We start from the raw sequence: 16,373 nt of genomic DNA on the forward strand, positions 1-16,373 counted from the left end.
AGTTGTCTGAATGGCATGTTACAATTCTTAAGCATTTTTCACATATTGTTATCTTAAATTATACAAAAAATCCCTCATATCTTCCTTTACTTTTGTTATAAACCAGTATAGGCTTGGCAGGCCTAACAGAGATTAGCTGGAGAGCCATGTCTATTTTTCTTTTAAAAACAAAATCTGCATACCTCTTGTATTTTTGTCGTCTTCCCCTGTGACCTGGTCATCTTCCCTTGCATATAATTTAAACTAATCAGATGCAAGATAACCAAGCTGAATTGATTTTTTCATTTTATTTCATGACTTGCAGTTCATGGGGAAAGAAAGAGAGTCCTCGGCTGAAAGTGATTGGTCTGACATGGAGGATGCAGAACCACCTAGTACTTTCTCCCAGGAGGATTCTATCCCAAACCACAGTACGCCAAAAACAGTGGAGACTTCACAGTTGGCAACAGAGTTGGTGATGTATCCTCCTCATTTGTACAATCGCAGAATGAGTGACTATACAAAGTATTGGACAAGCTGCAGCAAGCCAGCGGATTGTTCTTCTTTTTCATGTTCTTCTGAAGATACCTCATATGCCACCCATCTTTGTGATGTTTCATTAGATACCTCAGCTGATAGCCCATCAACTACACCAAGGGATAAAGAACCTTGTATGCGTGTTAGGCCCCGGTCACTTGGTTCTCAACTGGTCGATGAAGAGAAAAACAGACGACGGAGTAAAGAAGTAGCATCATGTGTTCCTATTTTCTCCACATCTCGCAAGTCAGAGTCTTTTGTCAATCAATGTGTAAACCAGGATTTGCCTGATGACCTGCCTAAATATTTAAAAGAAGGGTTTATTGATACCCACTGCCATTTGGATATGTTATATACAAAGACAGCTTTCAGGGGCACTTTTTCTAAGTTTCGAAAGACTTACAGTAGCAGCTTTCCTGAAGAATTTCAGGGATGTATAGCTGACTTTTGTGATCCTCGTACATTGAACAACTACTTATGGGAAGATTTATTAAAGGAAGACATGGTTTGGGGGGCATTTGGCTGTCATCCTCACTTTGCACGTTATTACACAGACCTTCATGAAAGAAGTATCTTACAGGCAATGAGGCACCCCAAAGCTATTGCCTTTGGAGAAATGGGGCTGGATTACTCTTACAAATGTAGCACTGAGGTCCCAACGCAACATAAGGTAAAGGAGAGTGCTGTTACTTTTTGTGCTCAGTGTCTCTTAAGATTTGTGAAGAAACAAGTCATTCACTTTGTAAGATGTCATTGGTCTGTAAAGTTGTGAAGCAGTTGTTCAAAAAACCCACTAAGGTGAGATGATAGTAGCTTTCTTTTGGAAAAAAAAACCTTTCCATTCCATTGCTCGGAGTATATTGCAATCCACAGAATAAGAGGATTGGTTGCTAAATCATTTTTTGTAGTGCTGGTCAAATGTATTAATGTGCAGTGCTGACCTAGAACACGGGGGTGATACTTAGCTGAAATGATTCTAAGCATTTCTGTTATCTAATCACTCGTAATAGGCTTTGGTTTGAATACATTAGCAAAAGAGACATATCCCATATTTTGGAAATTCAGCACCATGTGATTTCTACATCCAAAAGTAGTATGCAGTGGTGCATGGTAGCAAACAACCTGCTAGCAGAAATGTTTGGTCAATAGCTCAGGTAAGTGGTCAGAATAGGAAGAATGCAAGAAAAATGCATAATCATGTGTAATATTAGTTGGCTGCAAAAGAACAATTCTCAACAAAATGTGTTTGAAAAACTTGCCGTAGACACAGAACTATACATTGAATGGCTTGGATCCAGAGTTACTGGTTTCCCCCCTTGCAACCCCCTAGGGCTCTTTTGAAGAGTCCCTAAGTTTTCTTGAGCAGCTGTTCAGTGGCTAGGGAGCTGCAGGAAGGAAGAGGAACTGATAAAAATTGCCTTCATTTCCTATAGCAGCTGTTGCATGAGTGGAAATCTATTGAACGTGTCAGTATCTACAATTTGATCTGTTTATCCAATGTTAAATTATTCATATTGCTTTTAGTTTAGTATGTGGTGTTTCCTAATTGCATCAGCATCATGTACAATACTGACACTGAAGCTCAGCCAGTCTACTCCTTTAATGCCTTTTAAAATGAAATAAATGAAAATGTGCTCCTGGACAGTTTTCTCTCTCTTATGTCGTCGTCCCCCCCTCACTCCCTAACAAAATGGACTGTGTTGATAAAAGTAGTAAGATTATAAATGGTAGTGGTGGAGTGAGGTACTAGATTGTTTTCTGCACATCTTACATTTTTGTTCTCGGGGCAGTTTTAATAGCATTTGAAGATATACTCCTTTCTTGCTTGCTTCAGGTATTTGAAAGGCAACTGAATCTTGCTGTTTCCTTAAGGAAACCATTGGTAATTCACTGCAGAGATGCTGATGATGACTTGTTGGAAATCATGAAAAAATGCGTACCCAAAGACTACAAGATACACAGGTAATTGTATTAAATAATTTTAAGTCTACCTATCCTTGACTTTAAAAAGAAGCTGAAGGCCAGAGGTCCTAAAATTCTGTATGGCTGTGATTCCCTGGTTATGACTTACAAAGCTTGTACCTGAGCCCTATAGGTCTATCTGAAAGAATGTACAGTGGTACCTCGGGTTACGTACGCTTCAGGTTACACATGCTTCAGGTTACAGACTCTGCTAACCTAGAAATAGTACCTCGGGTTAAGAACTTTGCTTCAGGATGAGAACAGAAATCATGCTCCGGTGGCGCAGCAGCAGCAGGAGGCCCCATTAGCTAAAGTGGTGCTTCCGGTTAAGAACAGTTTCAGGTTAAGAACGGACCTCCAGAACGGATTAAGTACTCAACCTGAGGTACCACTGTATTCCCTCGCAGAAGCCCGTCTGGGTTCTGAGATCCTTGGGGGAGGCCCTTCTGGTCCTGCCACCCTCAGGCATGCTTAGTGGGGATGCAGGAGAGGGCCTTCTCAGTGGCTGCTCCCAGGCTTTGGAACTTCCACCCTAAAGAAGTTAGGCTGGCTCCCTCATTGTTCTTCCACTGGCAAGTGAATACTTTCTTGTTCGAACATGCTTTGGGGAACTGGCTGCTTTTAATTTGGGGGCTGGTGCCATGCAGTTTGTGTTGTGATTGTATGTTTTTAGTAGACATCTCAAAAAGATATGTGTTGTGTGTTTAATTGTTTTTTAATTATTGTTCCCACCCACCCCAGCATTTTTTGCTGTTCTTATTTTATCTGTAAGCTGCCATGATTTCTTGTCAGGGAAAAAGGCGGTGTATACATAAATAAAATCTCCATTTCTATTTTAAAAAGTTACCATTTAATTTTTCAGACCAGCATTCTAAAATTGTAAGTGAAAATTAAGGCATAACTTGAATGCTTCGAAGGTCTCTATTTCATTGAAATTAGATTCTGTAATTCCTTGAATATAGTATTAAAATTATAATCTGCAGCTTCCGCAACCAATTTTAGCTGAAGTGTGGCTTTTATTCCAAGAAGAAATTAACAAGATAGCAGCAACCATTCTGTGTTCAGCTTGCTGTGTGGTCTTTAGCATGGCCAGCATTACTGTTTTCCTGTTGCTGGTTGGCCATGGTATGTTGCAGAATGACCATTGTTTTCTCTCTATCGTAGGCATTGCTTTACTGGCAGATACAGTGCCATAGAACCATTGTTGGACTACTTTCCAAATCTTACTGTTGGATTCACAGCATTGCTGACATATCCATCTGCTACAGAGGCTAGAGAGTCAGTTCAGAAAATCCCTTTAAGTAGAATAGTTGTAGAAACCGATGCACCATATTTCCTTCCTAGGCAGGTAAGGTATTTTGTTTTATTTGGGGTTGGTTGCAATCCTTTGTCCCTTTATTGTGTGCTGATTGATACTTCACTTAAAATAATGTCCTTTCTTGTTTTAGGGTGTAGTATGAAAGAAAATGTTAATGGTTTAGGGTGAAGCAGGCCCTTCATATAGTGCAATGCAGTGGGGGGTTTTATCACTCCTTCCTGTTGAAAGTCATGGCCCAGGAAGAGAGGGGAAAATATCAAAAGTCAATCACTGCCCACACAGGTGGGGTCATCAGGAAAGGTTTGGGGTCTTGGACCATGGTCTCCACTTCCTCAAGGAAGGACTTCTGGCAAGAGATAGGCTGCACCTCACAATTGTTGGCAAGAATGTGTTTGGTAAGAATCTCACAAACCTGATCAGAAGAGCTTAAAGTAAATCCTGAGGGGGAGGGAGACAATATTACAGATGACAGGGAAACACCTGGTACCTGGGGATAGTAGCTTCATAGATGCGCAGGAAACTGAGGCGGTGCTACAGAAATCTGTTAATGGGCAGGAAACTACAAGAAAGAAGCAGCTGCAGGAGGTCTGACGTGCCATCTGGACTTTAAGAAGGCTGATTTCAAAAAGCTAAAGGAGCTACTGAGGGATAGCTCAGTTGGTAGAGCATGAGACTCTTAATCTCAGGATCATGGATTTGAGCCCCATGTTGGGCAAAATATTCCTGCACAGCAGGGAGTTGAACTGGATGATCCTTGTGGTCTCAACTTTACCATTCTATGATTCTGTTGGGTGAGATCCCATAGTCAGAAATACTCAAAGATAAGGGAGTCGAAGATGGATGGGAGTTTGTTAAATGTGAAATATTGAAGGCACAAGTGCAGGCAATAACCTTATCTCCTAAAACTCTGCTTCTCCTTTTTCCAGGTTCCCAAAACTGTATGCCAGTATTCACATCCAGGAGTAGCTCTGCACACTGTTAAAGAGATTGCTCGGCTCAAAGAAGTGTCATTGCCTGCCATGTTAGGCATTCTAAGACAAAACACAAAAAGAATATATGACTTGTAGGGAAGCACAAGGGAGTGTGGAAAAGAGTTGATGAGGAAATACTTTTTATGTAAATATAAATTTGGAACTTGCACATTAATGTTGACCAGCTTGGATATTGTGACTTCTGGAAACAAGGAAAATATTAATAAGTGCTTAACTGAACCACAGTCCTTTAAAGTTCACACCTTTTCCTGCTGCTTCCCCTCCCCTCTGCTATTTGTTCCCTTCCTTTTAAGGTGCCTTAGGTTGATTTTATTCATAAGAGTGGCTTTCTTTTTTAATTTTAAATTATCTTGGGCAGACAAAAAATTGTCAGCATATTGATTTTTTAAATTTTTATTTGCTTTTTTTTAATGTCTCTGAAGGAGATTATAACTGAGCATTTTTAGAAGGCCAGTCTCCAATAGAAAGGAGAAAGCCAGGTATGCCTTAGCACAGGGTAGTCAATATGGTGCTCTCCAAACGTTGGACTCCAACTTTCATTAACTGTAGCCCCACCATGGCCAGTGACCAGGAATGATGGGCAGTGGACCCTGATGGCTACCCCTGGTAAGGCGAGGCTTAGCCTTAAAAAAGAAAGTGCTCCTAAATTGTCTTTGCCTTGTCTGATTATTTCTCTTGAAGTAGCAGTCCATGTAACTGCAATACTATATATTCTTAGTTAAAAACCTTCTATTTGGTATAGCATGAATATATTCAAAGAAGTAATGACATACATTACCAGTATATGATAGTAATCCCCCCCCATATGCATTGGCACAAAGGATCATCTCTAAGGATGTCTATAAACTATATGGCAAGAACCTTAAACTGAACTGAATTTGCATAAAACTCAGAAATACTGAAAGGGCTGTGAAATACTCTCTAGATCTAACTTCTAATCTGGTGTCATCTGCATGTTGTTGGACCACCACTCCCATGCTGGCTGGGCCTGATGGGAGCTGAAGTCCCAACAGCATCGGGAGAGCCTTAGGGTGAGGAAGGCTACTCTAGATACACTGTGTTCTCCAGAAACCGAAGCACACACAAAGTAATTAAACAAAGCAAGGGAGTGAAATAGGCTCCCAATATTATTTTGTGGGAAACCGTGATTTGTTTTTGTTTTAATTAGGCAGTTTTAACCTCTGCAGTGGGTTCTTTTTTAATAAAGAAAAATGATTCAATGTTTCTATATTGTTCTATTATGTATTATTTGGACTTTAAAAAGATTACTTGTAAATAAACATATTTTTATATAAATATTCATACATGTTGTATACATGACTCTTGGGCAAGAAATTAAAGTATTGCAACCAATAACATGGAAAGCAAACATTGTTGTTCTCTGCCCTTCCTTTGCCTTCAGTTCAGCAGTGTCTTCATGTTATATGGAAAGGTCCTTCTGTATATACTTCTATTTGTTTTATTAAAAGTGTTTCCTAATGCTTGTGAAAATAGCATTCTAAGTAACTTTTTCCTTCTGCACACGTGTGTGAGGTGTATGTATGTATGTATGTATGTTTATATGCAGGAATAACAATAAACCCATGCTCTCCCTTTCCAGTCATAAGACAGCTCTCACTTTTCTATCTTTAAAACACCATCACCAGCTGTTTGATATCTTGAAACCCTCAACTCCCGATTTGGCTTACTATAAACACATGAATGATTTGGCTCTCTGGTTGGAGGCACTAAGCTTCTGAAAATCAGTTGTTGGAGACCACAGGAGAAGAGAGTATTCTTGTGATAAGGCTCCGTTTGTGGGTTTTCCACAGGCATCTGTTTGGCTACTGTGAGAACAGGATGCTGGACTAGATGGGCCACTGGCCTGATCCAGCAGGTTCTTATGTCCTGGTGAAGGAGGAACTTAACCCACTTTGCTCCTCCCTGGGCTTTTTAGGGCAGTGCAGAATGCTAGCAGTGTGGTGTTCTCACCCAGAAATATAGTTAAGGTCTCTCCTCCTTAATCACAATCTGTAGGGTCAGGGTTAACCATAGGACAAACCTCGACTACAAGACATTGTTAAGAAGGAAAGACCATAACTATCAACCCAGGTTTGGACAGCATGTTAAGCCAAACTGGCTTCGCTGCCATGCTGTACTGACCTAAAAAGCCCAGGCTGCGATCTTCTTAGGAGCTAGTATGTCTGCATGGGACATAGTATAGTTTAGCATGATATGCTAATGTGGCTCAATTGCCTTGAAGTAGAATTTAGGAGTCCCTTGACCTGCTTTTTTAAAATGCATGCAACATAGCAAAAAAAAAGTCATTCTTTGCAGAGTTATGCCTGCGATCCAGATCATAGCTAATAAACAGGAACCTCATCCTTTTTTGTGGTAGCAATTGTATTCCCTAGTGTCAACACAGTACTTCCTTTGATGAAAGAATGTGTTACTTGCTTCTATATAGTTCCTTAAACTTAATTCCACTCTGTTTTAGAAACTGATAAATAAGCACAAGCTCAGATATTCTATTCTCCTGCAACAAATGCATGAGGCAATCAATAGTATCCAGCTAAATTCATTCTAGTCTCCCAGCTATTTCCCCGGATTACAATCTTTCTGCTAACCCTCTTAATTTGCATATTTTATTTTATTTCTTTAAAAAACTCTGTAGCTTTGCCATCACAGAATCTTCCAATAAGTTGCCAGATATGCTTTTAACATTCTGTAATAAAGGCATTTATTAGGTATGTCAGATAGCATAAAGTAAGATTTGAAGCAGTAGAATTCAAAGCATGAAACTCGTTTTAATGTAAAGTTGTTATGCATCCAGCATCTCAATTTTCAGCTGTTTTTTCACTGTGTTTCTTGGCTTTCTGAAAGGTCAACAGGGCAGTAGTTAATATAAAAAGCTATGTTAATGTACAATGACTTTTAAGGCTCTACCTGTTAATAGAGAAAGTAATATATGAATGAAGGTAGACATGAGAAGCTATATGCATATATATATTGTCCCCATACATTAAAGTGTTAACTCCATGGGATCAATAGCAGTAAAGTGGGTAGAGAATGCTTCAGCAAAAAAAATTAATAATAATAATAATTCTGGAATCTGTTCTTAGTTATGGGGGTTTCCCCAACCCACTGGGTCAGATATAGACAAGCACATAAGAAGTCTTGTTGCATTAGTGGGTGACTTCATTGATAGAACACTTGGTCTTTTAGCAGGAGTGCTACCCTACAGGGGTGCCAACAGGATTTCCTGAGCCTTATGCTTCGTTTAGATTGGGTCCCCTACACCATCATCACTTCCAATCTGGAACATAAAAATAGGTTTGTTTTCCATTGTGATGGATAACAGCTGGAGTTCATTTTGCCACAAAGATTACAAGTCCCATACATTCAAAATACGATTAAATCATGACATGGGTTTGAAAATGCACAAGATTTACAAATAAAAAACATGGTGCCCTTCTCGTTCTGAATGCATAATCCTATAATATTCGTGCATACAGTCCTCCTATCTAAGCATATTTACTTGGAAGCACTTGTTTAAGAGGAATATTCTCTAGTAACTATTTAGGATTGTTGGTGTGCAACCAGATCCTAAGCATAATTTACTCAAGCAAGTTCTGTTCCCATGTAGATGTGCATTTGTGTGCAGCCTTAATTTCTGATGACTTGGGCTAGAAACAGAGCTGAGGTATTTATCAAGTAGATTGAAAGGAACCTACAGCTTGTACAAAAGCAGGGAATGCACTGAGTTGCTTTTGCAGCTGATGTCATTGTTTTATCACTGCATGGACTGATGTAGTTAGGGGAGGATATTCAAAATGTGTTATACGTGGTATATTATTACTATTATTATTATTTAAGTTGATCTCCAAATACCTTGTGGATTGAATTTGGGTAAAAACCCTGGTTCCTTGAATGAGGAAATGTTACCTTTATTGCCTTCAACAAGTATGTCTTCCAGAAGCTTCTCCAGTATTGGGCCATAGTCTTTGTACTGATCTTCTGAGATTTTCATGCCAATATCAAAGGGAACAGTGAACTAAGGAAAGTTGCAGGACGTTAAGGTTAGACTTTATTACTACTATTTATTATTACCATATACCCACACAACTCAGGGCAGTTCACAACATAAAAACACAATACTGTATAAAACCATCCCAGACTACATTGGTACCTCGGGTTAAGTACTTAATTCATTCCGGAGGTCCATTCTTAACCTGAAACTGTTCTTAACCTGAAGCACCACTTTAGCTAATGGGGCCTCCTGCTGCCGCCGCACCTCCGGAGCATGATTTCTGTTCTCATCCTGAAGCAAAGTTCTTAACCCGAGGTACTATTTCTGGGTTAGAGTCTAACCTGAAGCGTATGTAACCTGAAGCGTATGTAACCCGAGGTACCACTGTATTACACTTTGTAGGCAATATTTATAGAACTAAATACTTGTTTTCTATATCCGCTATTAAAGCCTAAAATAGCCAAAGAACTAGTTGGCCTCCGAAAAACCAGGCAAGAGCATTCATATCCAAATTACAAAGTGCTCACCAGGTAGCTTGGTCATTAACCTTTTTTCAGAATCTATGTGTACAAATGATTTCCATGAAGGACTGGCCCAAAACATTTTGCTGCCTGAGGCAGGGGACAAGATGAAAAGATAACTGGACTGAAAACTGAATCTTATTTCGACACTAATGAAGGGATAACATCCTCCACTGAACCTCTGTCTTTCAACAGAAAGGAAAGGGTTCAGGGGTTATGAAGAACAGCCATGGGAGTGCTTCTGTGCACCGCCAGCACCTGCTGCCTGTGGCAGTTGCCTCACTTTGCCTAATGGGAGGACTGGACCTACTTCTAGAAGATAGGGCCTAGTTTCCATTATTTATAATTTGTTACATTTGGAGCTTTGTGGCCAATATGGAAGGGTTAAGAACTGTGTGGGAAGCTGCCACATAAGAGCTTCCATTTCAGAAACCAGTCTGAAACAATTTTTAAGGACAACCTCATCTGCAGTGCACAAGTCATTTCTGCAGACATAGCGCCTTACTCCTGCATGACTTAGTTGTGTTTCTGGTGCAAGAGAGACTGGAAATCCCTATTGTACCTTGTGGTGGCCCTGTGATACTGTCACAACATTCTGGGAACAGACATTTGACACTATCCTGGACATTGTATGACAAGACTGTATAGACAGACCAGACCCTGCTCTATTTCGTCAGTATATACAGAGAGCCACAGAAATAGTTTATCCATGCCACAAGGACATTATTTTGTTTCAGACACAGCAAGAATGCAAAGCAGCCAGTTATCAGCAAAGCTTATCTAACTCTTCTGTTCGTACCTTCTTCTCTCAAGGTTATTGGAAAACCTAAATACCAAATTAGGTGGTAAAGAATGTCCCGTTTTTATACACAGAGAGTAGTTTCTGGGTCCTGTCCTTCATTATCTCATTCTTGCTGCAAATAAGAATCCTGTTCAGTGGCTAGATACTAAATACTAAAAAGACTTCAGTTACAACCGCTATCTGCCTTGTAAGCAAATGAAAAATAAAAGTTTTAAAAGTGAGTAGAAAGAGGCAAGAGATCCGAGATGCAACATAGAAGATTCAAGGTTCGGGCCCTTTGGGTTACCCATACTGTAATCATATCCCTGCGCATGAGGTTATCTGTATATGCACTGATCTCTGGCTGGAGTATGATTTTCGGCAGTGGCTATTTGTACTTGAAAATGCTAAATGCTATGTTTTAAATTATGGGGGTTTTCCCCCTTTTGTTAAGATACTATGTACATCAGTAAAATGTTTTGGGAGGAGGGGAAATATTTTACTCTTAATTTGTGTGGTACAAGTAGATTTGGGGCAGCAGGGGTGGGGAGTAGTAGACCCTCCATGTCCCTATTTTCCAGGGACCATCTCAGTATCTGATTTGACCCCACTTTTCCTTAGGATGTCCCTATTTTCATTGGAGAAATGTTGGAGGGTATGAAGTTATCTGACCCCCAAACTGTCTGAGGACAATCCTGTACAGGGATCAGAAGGTCGGCAGTTCGAATCCCCGCAACGGGGTGAGCTCCCGTTGCTCGGTCCCTGCTCCTGCCAACCTAGCAGTTCGAAAGCACATCAAAGTGCAAGTAGATAAATAGGTACCGCTCTGGCGGGAAGGTAAACGGCGTTTCCGTGTGCTGCTCTGGTTCGCCAGAAGCTCCCTCGGCCAATAAAGCGAGATGAGCGCTGCAACCCCAGAGTCGGCCACGACTGGACCTTATGGTTAGGGGTCCCTTTACCTTTTTATGGAGTAGTTACCTTTATTTCTATTTCATTGCTGTCTCTCTCAGTCTCACTTCCATGAACATCCAAAAATGTTTCTGCATCTCGGCGATGGAACTTTGTTGTAGGTTTTGGGGAGACTTTTCGCTGCTAAAAACAAATCACATGCAAACCCAATAGGCAAATGATTAACTGTCCAGGATGAAACACCTTTTGATAAAGTATCAGTGTGGGGACGTAGCGATGTGTTCAGCATTTACCTGAGTTTTTGGTTGTTCGGGACTTAAAAAACTGGAACCAGCTGTGGTGGTCTCCATCCAGAGAGAACAGATAAGAAGCATTCCTACCACCATGTTTCTGATAAACATGGTTGTCTTTAAAAGATGCCTGTGATTCAAGCTGTATCCACCTGCAACACAAAGAAAACTGGTGCATTCTAAAATAAACTATTTAAACTCAATAGGCGAATCACATGAACTGCTAAAGTTTTAATTAGTCCATCATTTAATAAAATTTGGCACATAGAGCCAGGATCCCCATACATTAATGAACTCTGTATATAATGTTTTTAACAATGTAAAACAATGCTAAGCAAGAGGTAGAAAAATGTCTTACCCAATACTTCCTGCACGTATGAATTCATGGAGAGCAGTGTTGAAAGCCTTTAAATAGTCATCAGTAATGTTTGCTTTGTGTACATAATACCTTTCAGTCCAAGTAGTATTAGGCATTCCTTGGAAACACATTTCAGTTAAGTTAAACAGTAAACATAAGGAAATGCGTTTGATGCATTAGCTTCAAGAATCTAATGTTTTCTGGGAAAAATCTGTTTGATTTGTCTAAGAATTTTTATATTGCAAGGGTAAAATAATAAGATACAGCTGGCACAAATACACACACGCACACGCATATATACATATACACATACACACACAGTGCTTTTTTCTGGAGGGATGCATACCCCTAAACATTTTGTGAATCCCAATTTGAGCTATAAAATCACTATAGTGGTTTTCTTGAGTCAAAATGAGAGTACAGTGGTACCTCTGGTTAAGAACTTAATTCGTTCCAGAGGTCCATTCTTAACCTGAAACTGTTCTTAACCTGAAGCACTACTTTAGCTAATGGGGCTTCCTGCTGCCACCACGCCTCCGGCATGCGATTTCTGTTCTCATCCTGAAGCAAAGTTCTTAACCTGAGGTACTATTTCTGGGTTAGCGGAGTCTGTAACCTGAAGCGTCTGTAACCCGAGGTACCACTGTACCCCTAAACAATTTTTAAGAAAAAAAGCAGTGTGTGTGTGTGTGTGTGTGAGAGAGAGAGAGAGAGAGGGGGGGGGGAGAGAGAATGAGAATTCCTGGATGGCAAGATCCAAGTTTGAGACAAGTACTATTCTTTGGTGAGAGAACCCTAGTGCAGATTTTAAAGCCACAAAACATGCCACAAAACAAAACATGGAAATATAGGCAGTTAGACCTTTAAAATATGCCCCTCTGAGTTCCAAAATGTCCCCTTAAAAAGAAGTCTCCCTCTTATCCCAGCATAGGGAAATGACCACACATTTGGCAAGTTAAAAAATGGTTTACTTACAAACTGTCCAAAGATCAGATTCAGAAAAGTTGCACAGGCAATAAAACTTGCTTGGTTGCAAAGTGGTAAAAGTTCCTAAATGATTGATATAGGAACACCAGAATGGCTGGTAAGAGTCATGCAGTTGAGCTGCAGCAACCTGCTCAAACCTCTTCACATGCTGAGCTTCTCAGGTAGACTGGGGAGAAACAATAGGCTTGATTACCTATTTCCTCCCAAGGTAAGGGAAGTGATATAGCTAAGCCTGGCATGACATCTTACTCTGGTATTAACCTTTAAATGCATTAATTAGATTTTAGCAGGTTAGTTATATGAGACTTGTTACCCCACAGATATCCTCATAAATGGAACGTTCCACACAGAAATACGATGCAAATTAATTCCTCACTCTTGTGCTCCCAATGCCCTTCTTCCTGAACCTGCAGCACTGGTTGACGGCTTCCAAAAATCCAGTTTTGGGGAAATATGCTAGAGATCCTCTGAGAGCATTATCTGTTGAGCCAGAACAAGCCTTAGTCTGGTTCCTTCTCATTTCTCCCTGCCTCCCCTTCCTGCTGCTCCTTTTGTGCATTGCTCTTCAACAGGTGGACCAGGACCCACTTCACAATGTGATCCAAGGTTGTTCACAACAGACAGCAGCACTAACACTATACAAATATATGGTCTGATTAAGAATTGGGTTCCCAAATGCAAAGTGTGGGTTGAAGGTGGATTTCAGGTCTGAAAAAGTTGGAGACTACTTCACTAGAGTGGTGGGTGGGATGGAAAGGGGCTGTGCCATGTTGATCTAGCGACAATCAGAATAATTATCATTATCATGGTGTGTAGGAGTGTAATGTACCCTTTCTACCTGCTGGTTCTTACCTCCCAAATCTTAAATGGTATGAGGCCAGGATATTTGAAAGCACCACCTCTTCCCATAGAATCCTGCCTGTCCATTAGGGCCTTGCTCTGCATCCAATCTCATTCAGAGCTACAGCTGCATGCACCATGAGACTGGCGTCACATCCACACCATGCATCTAAAGTACAGTACTCTTTATACCACTTTAAGGCACAACTTGCCTCAAAGAATCCTGGGAACTGTAGTTTGTTAACAAAGGCCTTAACAAACTACAGTTCCCAGGGTTATTTTGGAGAAGCTGTGACTTTTCTGTTGCCACAACCAATTTTCACCCTAGCGAAGTTCATTTGGGCCTTCCGCTTTTAAGCCTTTGACATGCTGTTACGACTTTCAAAAAAATCACCTAGCTTTTAGTTTTCAGATTTCCCCCCTCCTTGCAAATGATGCTGGTTTTATTTTGTTGCCATTTTTTAGTTGCAGTGCTTTTGTGAACTGCTTTGAAGGGAGGAATATCTACAACACATTTAGCTACCCATATGACAAAAATATAAATAATTTTTTTAGCTAGAGAACATTTTTTTTGGTTTTGTGGGAAACTTAAAATTCTACATATTCTTCTTTCGCTTCCCTGTTTGTGTGATAGTTTCAATATGGTTAAATTGATCCAAACTACTCAAAAAGCACTTATTGGCTTTTCCCAGTTACTTCTTATAGTTTGGCTGTGATCCTAAGCTTACTTGTTGGAAGTAAATTCTTTTGAACTGAAGGATAAGTAGGATTGCAAATCATGCTACCAACAGAAGGCAATAAATCATTTTTCATGCAGCAGAACACTCTAGTAAAGACCCTTAATGTACCCAATATATTACCTAGCAAAGTGCCTAATATGTTCCACAGCACCATAGGTGGGTTTTTAAAAATTGAATATTAGGGTACAACCACAACACTGGCAAATATGCCTCCCTCTTTAGGGAGGGAAGTTTGTACTTTTTCCAACATGGTAGATTTCTCCATTCCATTTTTCACACCATTAAAAAAAACCAGACATATGGCTTGGGTGATGAGATTCTGAGCTAGTTATGGAAACTGTAGACAGAAAAGTAACAAGTAAACCTGACCTTTTGTGAAGGTTTTGCTATTAAAACAAAGCATTCGCTTTGGGCTGGGTTTGAGGGGCAAGAGGGCAACATTTTCAGCTGAAAGCATCTCTCTTTGCTATGGCACTGACATAATAGCTTGAGCTATAAGTGTTCTCGGAAACACTTATTCTTAATATTTATCCCCCCAGTGAAACAGAATGTTACAGTTGTTAAGTGTTTAAGCCAACATCTATAAAGGGAGAAAACTACTCAAATCTGAGATACGTACAAATAATGCTTATAGCAAATTTAGCAGCAGCTTTGACATTCCCTTTCCGGGGGCCCCCACTGAGCCAGCTCTTTGGTGATCTTCCACCAGCCATCTGAATTTAGACAGGCCAGGGTGGTTTATTTTGCTGTTGCTGATCTTATCTGCTCTTGCTTTTATCGTTGGCTTTGTGGCTTGATTTGCTTTTATATTGTTTTAATATAATTGTAGCCAGCTTGGGTATGTAGGGCATTATGAGGGATGTAAAGTGGTCAAAACACATCACATACATTATATCAAAATCCTTACAGGAGCCTGTTCAGCCTAACACTGCAGTTGCTTATGTCTGCAATCCTATGCTCACTTTCTTGGAAGCCCCACTGAACATAAGGGGTCTTACCTTTGTGTGCGCATGCATAGGATTGCATGTGTGTTCACAGCAGAGGGGATATTTGAACAAGGCACTTATCTGCTCACAACTCAAGCAATTTATATACTGCTCAATTACTATCTTCTCTAAGTGATATACAGATAACACACAACAAGTATAAAAATCAGTGAAAACTATTAACATCAGAATTCAGTTAAAGTGCCTGCTGGAATAAAAGGCTTCAGTAGGCATTAGATGTTCAAAAAGGGAAGGGGCCTATTTGCCGCAGCTGGAATGGAGTTCCATAAAAGTAGACCCACATGAATGCACAGCTGCTGGTGGATATAAGCCAGGCTTCCTCAACCTCGGCCCTCCAGATGTTTTTGGCCTACAACTCCCATAATCCCTAGCTAGCAGGACCAGTGGTCAGGGATGATGGGAATTGTAGTCTCAAAACATCTGGCGGGCCGAAGCTGAGGAAGCCTGATATAAGCCATGGATAGGCAAATTAAGGCCCAGGGGCCGGATCCAGCCCAATTACCTTCTAAATCCAGCCCATGGACGGTCCGGGTATCAGCGTGTTTTTACATGAGTAGAATGTGTCCTTTTATTTAAAATGCATCTCTGGGTTATTTGTGGGGCATAGGAATTTGTTCTTCTTTTCCCTTCTTCAAAAATATAGTCCGTGCCCCCCCCCAAGGTCTGAGGGCAGTGGACCAGCCCCCTGCCAAAAAAGTTTGCTGACCCCTGATATAAGCTGTGCATCCTTGCCATGGGGGGGCCACTAACAGCGACTCCCCTTAAGACCTCAGTGATCAGACAGGGCTATAATGAATCAGACAGTCCTTGAGGTATCCTGCACCCAAATTGTCAAGGGCCTTGTAAATTAACCCAAGAGCCCTGATCCAGGCCTGGTATGCAGCCAGTGCAAGCTTTTGAGCGACTCAGTTATGTGCTAGTGATATGTCTGTCCCCATCAGCAATCTATCCATAGCTTTTTGCACCAGGTAGAGCCTCCATACTACCGTACTTTTCCATCTATAAGACACCCCCATGTATAAGACGCCCCCTATTTTTGGGGACTCAAATTTAAGAAAATGGGGGGAGATGGCACACAGGTTGTTGAGCACTTGGGGGGGGGATTGCTGAAAATCGCTCACCCACACACATCTCAAAATCCAC

The 16,373-nt window shown here is 40.7% G+C and overlaps 2 protein-coding genes across 2 annotated transcripts; one reads left to right on the forward strand and one right to left on the reverse strand.

The window, feature by feature from the left end:
- Positions 1-301: 301 nt before the first annotated feature.
- On the forward strand, positions 302-6,279 carry TATDN2 (TatD DNase domain containing 2). Its single transcript, XM_083601996.1, has 4 exons — positions 302-1,186; positions 2,351-2,478; positions 3,643-3,826; positions 4,723-6,279. The coding sequence occupies exons 1-4, from the start codon at positions 308-310 to the stop codon at positions 4,861-4,863; spliced, it is 1,332 nt and encodes a 443-aa protein (XP_083458122.1). The 5' UTR covers positions 302-307; the 3' UTR covers positions 4,864-6,279.
- A 1,203-nt stretch (positions 6,280-7,482) lies between these two features.
- Positions 7,483-11,754, reverse strand: GHRL (ghrelin and obestatin prepropeptide). The gene is made up of 5 exons (XM_083602613.1): positions 11,657-11,754; positions 11,302-11,450; positions 11,078-11,191; positions 8,713-8,821; positions 7,483-7,643 (listed from the first exon to the last, which is right to left on the reverse strand). Exons 1-5 carry the CDS (start codon positions 11,682-11,684, stop codon positions 7,624-7,626), a joined length of 420 nt encoding a protein of 139 aa, XP_083458739.1. The 5' UTR covers positions 11,685-11,754; the 3' UTR covers positions 7,483-7,623.
- Between the last annotated feature and the right edge of the window lie 4,619 nt (positions 11,755-16,373).

The sequence above is a fragment of the Podarcis filfolensis genome, assembly GCF_964270895.1.
Source record: "Podarcis filfolensis genome assembly, chromosome: 2".
Taxonomy (NCBI): domain Eukaryota; kingdom Metazoa; phylum Chordata; class Lepidosauria; order Squamata; family Lacertidae; genus Podarcis; species Podarcis filfolensis.